The sequence below is a fragment of the Hemitrygon akajei genome, chromosome 6 (assembly GCF_048418815.1).
Source record: "Hemitrygon akajei chromosome 6, sHemAka1.3, whole genome shotgun sequence".
Classification (NCBI taxonomy): Eukaryota; Metazoa; Chordata; class Chondrichthyes; order Myliobatiformes; family Dasyatidae; genus Hemitrygon; species Hemitrygon akajei.
Window position 1 is genome coordinate 155,738,908 of NC_133129.1, and position 12,342 is coordinate 155,751,249.

Here is a 12,342-nt window from a genome sequence, read left to right on the forward strand (position 1 = left end):
ATGGAAGCTAGTGGTCCTGCCGAGTTGAATGATGAAGTAGTAGATAGTAGAGTGTGACGTGCCCACGTGGTCAACAGAGGGTTGACCAAGAATTGGAAGACATTATCCCAAATCCCTCAAATATTTGTGGGCCTCAAACATAGTGCAAAGGTAAAGATTGGAAGAGGCTAAGGAGGTGGCAGCATGCCAAAGGATTGGGAGGAACACTATGGAGAAAGAAATAAAAACAGAAAATGCTGGGCCAGGCGGCATATGTGGAAACAGAAACAGGGTCAATGTTTTTGGTCAAAGACCCTTCATCAGAACAGAGATAGAGGTGGTGATATTGCAATTACAGAGGAGTTAATCATTGTTTCTTTTAATGGGATGCACTGACGTCAAATTTCAATATGAGTGCAGAATCTGAGGACAGGTTTTCACTAATATGGGAACCAAGAAGGAAGACTGGGTGATCAGCAGTTTATTGGAAATAGTGTTGAGAAAACAGGAGGTGAAAACAAGAGATGGATAAGAGGGGTTTGGAGAAGAAATGAGAGAAATAGGAGTAAAAACAGCAAGGATGCAAGGCCAGTTGGAATATTTTTAAGTTTGGTCAGGTGGGAGGGAGTAAGAAGGGAGGCAGCAGAAATGAGAACAGATCCCATTTTGTATTTTTTAAATATTAGCTGTGATATAGTTTGCAATATATCTTTGCGACCAATATGTAATTCTCTAATAAGTAGAATTTTGGAGTGGATTTAATTGGTTTCCCTGCTGTAAAGAGCCATAGGTACAAACAGATCCGGTTACTAACTTCAAAGAGTCTCTGTCACTGATACAGCCAGGGTGGCTCCTGCTTCTAATCTCCTGTTGGGAGAATCAGCAGCTTCAATTTAGCGCCGCAGACTTGATAGAATCGAGAACAGAGACTGAACAGAAGTTGCCTAGTATCTCTGCCCGGTGATTGGTAGTGCTGAGTACCACCCCACTGCTGCCGATTTAAGGGTTACTTTCACAGGCTGCTAAGTCCCACGAGGGCAGCTACCACCTGCTGCCAATAGGAAAGCAAACCCAATGCTCATCTGAAATCAGCTGCTAAAAACGAGCAGTAAACGGGGAATGCAAAAAGGACTGTAATTTCAATTTGCTGTTTTGTTAAAGAATTTTGTTGTGCACTTTAATTTAAATGACTCAAAAAAAACAGAATGCCTAATGCCATCATTAAACAATATATTCAAACTTTTAAATGACCAATGAACAGAATAAATAGATAAATGGCATCATTTTGTAAATTATAAATTATATTAATTTTACTTCTAGGATCAATGGGTAAAATCTTTGTAGAATTTTGGCAGTGGACATTCGATAGGTTCCCAGCTGTAAAGGCCAATACTATCTTAATAGATTGAGCTACTATATATCATATCTATTTTTGGCAAGGATTCTCGTGGTCTCCATGCTAGTCCTTATTTGGGACACCTAGTTTGGACTTCACAGCCATGTTACAAAGGCTTACTTCAACTCTCTCTATGTTAACACGAGCACCAGTACAGTTATGCTGATGAGCCAAAACAACAGCCCAAAGAAGCCTAAAGAAATGGGTAAGTGCAGAAATAAAGGAATAATGATTTAATGATTTTGTTCACAGTGGTGACAAGAGTGGAGCTTTAACATTTGCTGAATGCTTCAACTGACTTTAAGCCTGGCCATGTGGTAGGAATGGTGCATGAGGTATAAATTCAAGTTTGGGAGCTCCTTATCCGTTTTTTTTTTGGATGCCATTTTAACAAAATTTTTACTTTCGGACTTAAGTTAACCTCAAACAAACAAAAACGTAATGACAATGTCAAAGTTGTTTTCTGATTGCATCATTTAGACCCACATACCATTTTAGCTGAAGCTTCCAACCAATGCCAGCCGTGCTGGTCAAACACAGGAGATTCTGCAGATGCCGGAAATCTTGAGCAACACATTCACAATGCTGGAGAAACTCAGCAAGTCAGGCAGCATCTGTGACGGGAGAAAACACTTGACATTTCAGGTTGAGACCAGTAAAAGCTGGCAGTGGGCAGGATTGCAGCCAAAAGAACTTTAATTTTGTTTTTTTTTACTACTTAGATGTTTTCTATCGGACAGAGAGCAGCCGAATCTTTAATGTTTTCTTGCTTGGACTTGCCCTGTACCTTAATTGCCTTAATACTTCATCTGATCAACTGATCTGATTTCTGGCACATTGCCTCATCCTGTGAGCTTCTAAAAAAGCCCGCTCCTGTTGTAATTAGAATTATAGAATTGCCACAGCACAGTGGAGGCCTACCAACTCCAGCTTTTTATTACTGTGCAATAATCTACCCAGGCCCCTGCTCTTTGCCTTACCCCTGAAAAATATACTCTCTCAAGGGCCTGCCCAATTTCCTTTCAAAAGCCTCGATTGTCTTTGTACTGATATCTTATCTGGTGAGTTCCAGCTCAAAAACTTTCTTCATTTCTCTTTTGCTCCTGAGAATGAATCCAGAAACATTGGCAATCCAGAGATTGAGAAGAGGTGCAGTGCTTTAAATATTGTTGGTGAGGGGGACTGCCCTAGCAGAGGAAAATCACAGTGGTCATTTCTTTCATTTCTTTGGCACTGAGTCTGGCTCTATGGCTCAGAAGGGAAGTGGGGGGGGGGGGGGGGAGAAGAGGTGATCCCTGGTGATAAGGGATTTATTTGGTCAGGGGAGCAAACAGAAGGTTCTGTGGATGCGAATGAAATTCCTAGATGGTATGTTACCTCCCAGGTGCCATGGTCAGGGACGTCTCAGATTGAGTCTACAACATTCTTAAGTAGGAGGGAGAGCAGCCAGAGGTCATGGTCCTCATTGATAACAACAACAAGGATAGGAAGGGTGATGAGGTCCTGAAAAGTGAGGTCTGGGAGTTAGCTGCTAAGTTAAAGGAGAGGATCTCCAGGGTTGTGATCTCAGCATTGCTACTCATACCATGTGCTAGTGAGGTCAGAAGTAGGAAGATCATACAGCTTAACATGTGGCTAAGGAGATAGTGCAGGAGGGAAGGCTTCAGATTTATGTATCCATGGGCTCTCTTCTAGGGAAGATGGGACTTGTGTAGAGTGCTGGTTTGCTCCTGAACTGGAGAGGGACTAATATCCCTGCAAGAAGGTTTTCTTGTGCCTCTAGGGCTGCATGGGGGTGGGGGAAGGGGAAGCAAACGAGTTACAGGGGGATGGTAACCTGAGTGCCAGAGGTAACAGTGGAATAGTTGTGAGCAAAGACGTCGCTGAGCTTGCATTAAAATTTAGCAATCGAAAGATTGAGCATGGTGGGACCAGTCTGCTGAGTTGTCTATATTTCAACACAAGGAGTATTGTAGAAAAGGCAGATGAGCTTAGGGCATGGATTAGCATGTGGAATTATGACATTGTAGCCATTAGAGAGACTTGGTTACAGGAGGAGCAGGTCTGTCAGCACAATGTTTTAGGGTTCCATTGTTTTAGACATGATAGAATGGAAGGGATTTAAGGGCATTACTAGTCATGGATAATGTCACAACATTGATTGGACAGGACAGAACGGAGAGCTCGTCTGCTGAGGCTATATAGGTGGAACTGAGGAATAAGAAAGGGATGACCACATTAATGGGATTATATCATAGACCACCCAATAGTCTGTGGGATTTAGAGGAGCAAATTGTAGAGAGATTACAGGCTGTTGCAAGAAACATAAAATGATGATAGAAGGTGATTTTAACTTTCCCCATATTGACTGGGACTCCCATACTGTAAAAAGGCTGAATGGGATAGAGCTTGTCAAATGTGTTCAGGAAAATTTCCTTATTCAATACACAGAGGTTCCAACTAGGGAGAGTGCAATACTAGATCTATTAGAGAAAGAGACCGACATTTGTGTAGGGGAACACTTTGCATCGAGTGATTATAATGCCATTAGTTTCAAGATAATTATGGAGAAAGATTGGTCTGGTCCTCAGGTTAAGATTCTTAATTGGTGAAAGGCCAAATTTGATGGTGTTAGAAAGGATCTGGCAAGTGTGGGCTAGGGCAGGTTATTTTCTGGCAAAGGTGTCCTTGGCAAGTGTGAGGCCTTCAGAAGTAAAATTTTGAGAGTACCGAGTTTGTATGCTCCTATCAGAATAAAAGGCAAGAGTAACAAGTTTAGGGAACCTTGGTTATCGAGAGATATTGAGGTTCTGTTTAAGAAAAAGTAGGAGGTGTATAGCAGATTTAGGCAGGTAGGAGCAAATGAGGTACTTGAGGAGTATAAGAAATGCAAGAGAATACTTAAGAAGAAATTCAGGAGGGCTAAAGGAAGTCATGAGTTTCCTCAAGCAAACAAAGTGAAGGACAATCCTAAGGGCTTCCACAAATATATTAAGAGAAACAGGATAGTAAGGGACAGAATTGGTCCTTTGGAAGATCAGAGTGGTAATCTAGATGTGGAGCTAAAATAGATGGGAGATCTTAAATGGATCTTTTGCATCTGTGTTTACTCGGGAGATAGAAGCAGAGTCTCTAGAAAGAGGCAAAGCATCAGTAAGATCATGGACCACATGCAGATTATAGAGGAGGAGGTATTTGCTGTCTTGAAGCAAATTAGTGTAGATAATGACATGGTGTTCCCTCAGACCCTGTGGGAGGCTAATGCAGAAACTGCAGAGGTCTTAGCAGAGATATTTAAATATCCTTAACCAAGGTGACGGAGGATTGAAGGACAGCAAACCTTGTTCCATTGTTTAAGAAGGGCTCTAAGAATAAGCAAGGAAATTATAGGCTGGTGAGCCTGATATCAGTAGTGGTTAAGATGTTGGAAGGTATTCTAAGGGACTGAATGTATAAGTATTTAGATAGATAAGGACTGACTAGGAAGAGTCAACATGGCTTTGTGTGTGGTAGGTCATGTCCAACTAATCTTGTAGAGTTTTTCAAGGAAGTTACCAGGAACATTGATGAAGGCAAGACAGTTGATGTTATCTACATGGATAAGGTCCTGCATGAAAAGTTGGTTAAGAAGATTTATTTGCTTGCCATTCAAGATGAGGTAGTAAATTGGATTGGAGGTTGGCTTCACAGAAGAAGCCAGAGAGTGGTAGTAGATGGTTGCCTCCCTGACTGGAGGCCTTCTGTAGGGATTGGTGCTGGGTCCATTGTTGGTTGTTATCTATATCAACGACCTGGATGATAATATGGTAAACTGGATAACTAAATTTGCAATGAGTCCAAGGTTGGGATAGCGAGGAAAACTAGTAAAGCTTGCAGTGGGATCTGAACCAGCTGGAAAAGCGGGCTGAAAAAATGGCAGATGTGATTTAATGCAGACAAATGAAAGATATTGCACTTTTGGATAACAAGGGTGAGTGGTAGGACACTGAGGAATGTGGTAGAAGAGATGGAAATGGGAATACAGATCCATAATTCCTAGAAAGTGGTGACACGGGCACACAGGGTTGTAAAGAAAGCTTTTGGACCATTTGTCTTCATAAGTCAAAGTATTGAGTACAGGAGTTGGGATGTTGTGTTGAAGTTGCATAAGATGTTGGTGAGGTCTAATTTGGAGCATAATGTGCAGTTTTGGTCACCTAGCTACAGGAAAGACGTCAAAAAGATCGAAAGAGTGCTCAGAAAATTGACAAGGATATTGCCAGGACTTGAAGTACTTAAGATATAAGGAAAGGTTGAATAGGTTAGAACTTTATTCCTTAGAACGTAGAAGGTTGAGGGGAGATTTTATAGAAGTACAAAATTATGAAAGATGTAGATAGGATAAATGCAAGCTGGATTTTTCTAGTGAGGTTACGTGAGACTAGACCTTGAGGCCACAGATTAATGGTGAAAAGTGAAATGACTAAGGAAGGTGAGAGGGAACTTATTCACTCAGAGGGTGGTGAGAGTGTGGAATGAGCTGCCAGTGGAAGTGGTGGATGTGGGCTCGATTTCAACATTTAAGACAAATTTGCGTAGGTATATGGATGGGAGGGGCGTGGAGACCTATGGTCTAGGTACAGGTTGTTGCAACAAAGCAGATTAACAGTTCTGCATGGACTAGAAGGGGTAAAGGGCCTGTTTCTGTGCTGTGCTTTACTATGATTCTATGACGAAGTCCAGGTTCAACCTCCTGAAGGCTATGGGGAAAATGACGAGGTAATTCCAGACGAAACTGGAGACACCAATAACTGCTCAACAGCTGTGGCAGGGCTTGTCTGCCGTCACCTCCTACAAGGTGACAATGATGCATCTCCAGCTGATGAGTTTAATGTCCTTTATACACACTTCGAGAGGGAGAATTACGACACACTTGCTTTAGTCCCCACAGCACCTGATGATGCTGTGAGTGATCTGTCTTGAGGTTGACATCAGAACATCACTCAGGAGGGTGAAACTCTCACAAGCATCAGGCCCTGACTGCACACCTGTTCCAGGGCTAAAAACCTATGCTGACCAGCTGCTGGAGTGTCCAGGGACATCTTCAGCCTCTCACTTGTGCAGTCCGAGGTTCCACCTGCCTTAATTGTACCAGTGCCCAGGAGGAGCCATCCAGAAACCCTTATCAGTTATCATAATGAAGTTCTTCCAGAGGTTGATAATAGCTCGGATCAACTCCTGCCTTGGTAAGGACCTGACTCACTTTGATTCACCTTTTATTGCAATAGGTCTACAGCTGATGCAATCTTTTTGGCTCTGGACATCTGGACTATGTATGTCAAGCTATTGTTTATTGACTACAGCTTGGTGTACAATACACAGTACTGGATGAACTATTTCCTCCTGCTGGATACTGTAAAGATTAAGATCTTCCTTTCTTCCGTTCCTCTCATGAAAACTACTGAGATTTCCCTCATCTTGACACCCCCGAGTCTGAAGCAGCCATTCACAGCTTTGGTGTCGCATGTAATAGAGAGATGAGCTTCCGATCATATATCCATACACATCACTAACTTGAGCTACTTGCAGCGTAGTAAAATTCTTGGTTCGGCCCCAGCCTCAGCTCAATGACTGTTGATGCACTCATTCATGCCTTGGATATCTCCAGCCAAATCTCTTCCAATTCACCCTGCAGTCCGTACAGAGAGAAACAGATTAAACTTTTCATATTGATGACCTTCCATCTATCCACAAATGCTGCCTGCATTTAATTAAAAATGTTCACATCTGCAATTTTTAAAACTTTTCCCTTCTTCACTGGCCTCCTAGTTCCCTTCCTTTACCAACATCACTGTATTTTCAGACTTACATTGGCTCCTGGTTAAGCCATAACAATTTTTAAATTCTCATCCTTATTTTGAAATCTTGCCCCTTCCTATCTCTGTACAGAAGTAGAAGGGGCAAGATTTCCCCTTGCTATTACCAAAAGGTGCAAGATACAATACCTCTAATTTTGGAATCTTGAACATCAGAAATAGTTACTCCCTCAACAACAATCATGCCTTCTATTGCGAAACTGCTGGCACAAAAAAAAAATCTAATTTTGTGTGTATCCCATTCAAATATTTCAAAATATGTCTTTTTTATTTTTTAAAAGCTTGCTTGTGATTTTTAAGACTTTTCTCGATCATATAGAGTATGACTTTTATTGACTGACCTGTAAATTAAAATTTGTTCTTTCTCCTTCCTGCTGTTTGGCTGATATTGTGGCAGGTGAAGGATGAGAGACATCCTGTTGAACTGACATCTGATAATGACCGGCATTGAAAATTAAGTTCCTGCCAGAGGGATGACTGGATCATTGAGGTGATGTATGTTTTCGTACCTCTGAATGCTGTCTGCCAATTCCAGGCAAATAGTTTGGCAAATTGAAGTGTACCGAGATTTGTTTGCTGAAATTATTGGATTGAATAACAAAGTTACACTAAAATGAGCAAAAGTATGATTGATTTATTTGTAATTTTCATTTCTTTGTAGGTATTTGAAAAGCAAAAACTTATATGAGAAATATTCAATGGAGAGAACGGTGAACATAATGTGAAGAAGGGAAGAAGGGGTGACCGGAGAGCTGAAGAATATGCTTGGAAGTTCGGAGTCCTTTTGGTCCAGTGACAGAAATGCTGACGCATCTGGTTCAAACATCCCACTGGTCAGAACCGACAGAAACTACTCTTTTGCTGCAAAGACACCACATAGAGTTTCATATACTGGTGGCATTCCTTATTTTCATCGCATAGATCACTATAATGAAGAAAAATTGTGCGAATATGAGAGAAAAGCATCTGAACTAACATTGCCTGTTTCATACAATTTTAAAAAATTAATACGGCGAGTTTTTCCTATTTTTAGATGGTTTCCCACTTATCAAGTAAAAACATGGATTATAGGAGATCTACTGTCTGGAATTAATGTGGGTCTACTCACAACTCCTCTGTCCCTTGCTTTTGCAGTATGTGCTGGAGAGCCAGCTGTTAATGGACTCTACACGAGTTTTGTTACCACCATCTTATATTGTCTTCTTGGCACAACTCAACATCTGTCCTACGGAACATCTGCAGTCACTGCTCTTCTCATTGCCAAGAGCACGAGCCATATTGAAGCTCAAGAGCCTGCTTCTGACAGCGACTGTTCTCCAAAATGTTCAAGAGAACTGCATTTGGCTACGCTCACTTGTCTTTCTGGAGTTATTTTAATTTTGATGGGAATTTGTCGCCTCAGTTTCCTAAGGACTTACATCTCCAAGCCTGTTATGCTTGGCTTCAGAGCTGGAACAGCTTTGCACTTAATAATCATCTTCCTCACTGTATTACTTGGTATTGATGGGCCTTTTCATCATGGTCCCTTATCGCTCATTTATACCTTCAAAGACATAATTGCAAACGCTAGTAAGATAAACGTTGCCTCAGTGATTACGGGTTTGACAACTTTGGCATTTCTGACACCTTTTAAAGTAATAAACTGTATTTATAGTAAGCATCTTATACCCGTAGAGTTTATTGCAATAGTTATTTCTATGTTTTTGACATTCTGGTTTGAACTAGAGCACAACTATAATATCAGACTGATAAATGATTACCCATTTACTTTGCCACAACCCACCCTTCCTTCTTTCTCCTCAATATCCAGTGTTGCAGCAGATGCTGTTGCTCTTGCACTTGTAACCTTTGCGGTCAGCATCTCGTTGGGGAATGAGAATTCCAAAAAGCACAACCGAAGTTATCATCCGCACCAGGAGACCATTGTGTTGGGGGTCTGTGATCTGCTGCTGTCATTTCTGGGTACTTTTGCTGCGTCTGGGGTTTGGGAACAAACCGTGGTACAGGAAAAGGCCTGTGGTCAAACGCAAGCTGCAGGATTGGTAGCAGCTGGCCTTAGTCTTATAGCTCTCCTTTGTGCAGGATCAGTGCTTCTATTGGTGCCAAAAGCAGTTCTTGCTGCCATTGTAATTTCAAATCTGGGATGGTACTTCAAGTTTTTCTGGAAATACTGTTTTGCATGTAAGAAGCACAAATATGAGTTTGTGGTTGGAATAGTAACATTTTTGGCTGTTTGTCTTTTAGGCGTAGACATTGGTTTAGGAGTAGGCATAATTTTTTCCATTTTGCTCACTCTAAACAGACTACAAAGACCTTCTATTGCCATTTTGGGTCATATTCCCAATACAGAAAACTATGTAGATTTGTCCGTGGAGAAAACTGCCAAAGAAATAGTTGGCATTAAAATTATAAAAATATTTGATTCTATTTACTATGGGAATGTCGATTATTTATTGTCCTGTTTAAAAGTCAAGGTGAATCGTTACCTTTGGAATGGAGGAAATTCAGGAAGCAATAATGAATTATACAGTGTGGAAGATAAATATCACATGTTAATAGAATCGACGCAGTTCCTTTCAATGGATGAAAGTGCTCTGAGGCGAATCAATCATACTGCCTCATATAGGCGTAGAATATCCAAACAAACTGCAGTTGTTCATACTGTTATTTTGGACTGCAGGTCAGTTAGCTTTGTGGATGATGAAGGGACTAACGCATTAATTTATCTATTTAAGAAATATCAGAGTGTGGGCATTGGCTTCATTCTTGCTGGCTGTTCAGGTGGAGTTTTAAAGACTATACAGCAACTCGGTTATTTCAAAGCAACAACCCAGAGCTTCACTTTCAGCAGCGTCCATGACGCTGTACTATTTGCCCTGCAACAAGCAGCAGAACGAAACCAGAGTCTCCGAGGATCCAAGTGCATTCTTGAGACAGATGATGAAAGGGTAACCGAATGTGACTCCACTGAAATTACCAGTAAGATGGATGCAAGTAGCAGTATAAATGAAGTCTTTAGGCCAAAGGAGCGAGGGGAGGATATTTCTGATCAAAGGACAGGCATTAAATCAGCAAATCAGAGGATTATTGAATATGAATCAGCCTTATAAGGTGTACACTTCAAACAATCATAGAAGTCCATACCTGACACCATATTTCTTCTTTATGTTTATTTTTCTGACAAACAATAGTTATAATGATGATTTTTCAACATTAGCATACATAGAGAGAAAACACATCAATTAAAATGGGAGAAAAAGCATGAAGGAATTCATTCATCTATTCAGCATCGATAGTTGTATAGATTTTTTTGCATTTTGATGTTTGTAACTGCCAGTTCCTGTGGTTGACTTCCAGGTTGTCTTTGACACATAGCTGATGCTTCAGAAACAGAGTTATCATGTTTAGGAGTCAGCAGTTATAATATGATACGAATTTTCACATTTTCATCTCGCAAGCATGTGTGTGGATATGCCCCCATTACGATAACTTAGCAATTTAAGAAATCATGTGTTTGAACTCACACTGCATTGGAATGACTGTTGAAACGTGTGCAGCTTTTGGCTGTTACACTCTTTTGAAAAGTGACAGGATATACATATAATATTTAATTATTTTGAAAAACTACTTGGACTTAATTTTGACACGGCTGCTTTTCTGCAGCCATTATATAGAGATCTTAAAAACCAACAACCCAAACCTCTTCTATCTCACATACAGAGAGCCAATTGATTTAATTATGTTTGCTTTTATTTTGCAATTTTACTTAGAAATATAATTATATCTGTGCTCTTAAATTTGTTAATTATTCAATTTTTTATATCCTTATAAATAATGTTGTTAATTTAATAAATTGTATGCAGATTACACATTGTTGAAACTACCACATAGAATCATTTTTTATATCTGGGACTATGTATGTGAATTTGTGTTTCTATTACTCGTGAACTAATAAACACTGTGATTGAATTTGCTACACATCTTTATAAAACAGAACACAGAATGTAATGAATTTTGTTTCAATCAGGATTTTGGATAGAGGGGCAACACATTAAAATTGTTGAAAGAAAAAGTAATATCATCAAATTCGCAACAACCAAATTATAGTGATAGATTAAATCACCAGATAGGTGTTTACTTAATAAAATTAGCAATAACCAGTTTTATCAGAATGTCAAAAAAAACACGCTGATTATTCTGACAAATGGTCACAAAAAGTTGCTCTTGAGTTGTATTCTCCAGAATAGTTGGCAATAAGAGAAGCTAGTATGGTTTGGATTGGGTGCAGCAAGCTATAATGCTGTATCAGTTCTAATGCCAAGAAACAGAGTAAATCTGAAGTCAATTGAAATTGGGGAAATCTTTCCAGCGGGTGGAATAAAAACAGGATGTGGCGGAAATACTCAGCAGGTCAGATAGCATCTGTAAAATAGTAAAATCAGTCTCTAGTTACAATTGAAGGAATGTGTTTACTGATGTTGAATACCAATTGTCTTCAGTCCTGGTGTACTTCTATGTAATGTCGCATATCTGGGAATTCTTGGAATTTGACAGGCACCTTAGGAATGACAAGTGATCTGAATACTTATAAAAAAGGTCAAACACTATGATGAACTAGATGGTTCACTCTTATGGAGGCGAATCCTGGGAGAAATTAGGTAGAAAGATATTTACCAATATAATTATCATATGTTTACTGTTAGAATCTCTCTGATCTGTCTGTTTTGTATAGTTTGTAATTATTTATTATTTGATCTCTTCTCTTCATCTTGTTTTTGTCTACTTAGGGGCACAATTTTTACTCCCATTTCAGCTCATTTTCCTTCCTTGCTTCATCATATGATCTTTAGGATGACATAGGTATACTGATTCCATTCTTTGTGATGTGTCTTATGATGTCTGTAATACTTTTACGCAGCTGTCTCTATATTGACAAAAATGTTGAGTACATTTATTTTGACATTTATATTCATATTTTTGACTGTAAGACCAAAATATATCCAATTCTCATTCAATAAAAAGTTTGTCCCGTAACTCTTTCTCTCCTTTTACAACAGCAGATTTGAGAATGAATGGAACATTTCATTTTCTTTGCCTCTAGATTAGTTATCT

General features: G+C 39.7%; 1 protein-coding gene across 1 annotated transcript; it reads left to right on the plus strand.

The window, feature by feature from the left end:
* Positions 1-1,510: 1,510 nt before the first annotated feature.
* Positions 1,511-11,014, plus strand: LOC140728769 (prestin-like). Its single transcript, XM_073047720.1, has 3 exons — positions 1,511-1,580; positions 7,628-7,720; positions 7,892-11,014. Exon 3 carries the CDS (start codon positions 7,992-7,994, stop codon positions 10,338-10,340), a length of 2,349 nt encoding a protein of 782 aa, XP_072903821.1. The 5' UTR covers positions 1,511-1,580; positions 7,628-7,720; positions 7,892-7,991; the 3' UTR covers positions 10,341-11,014.
* The last annotated feature ends 1,328 nt before the right edge of the window (positions 11,015-12,342 follow it).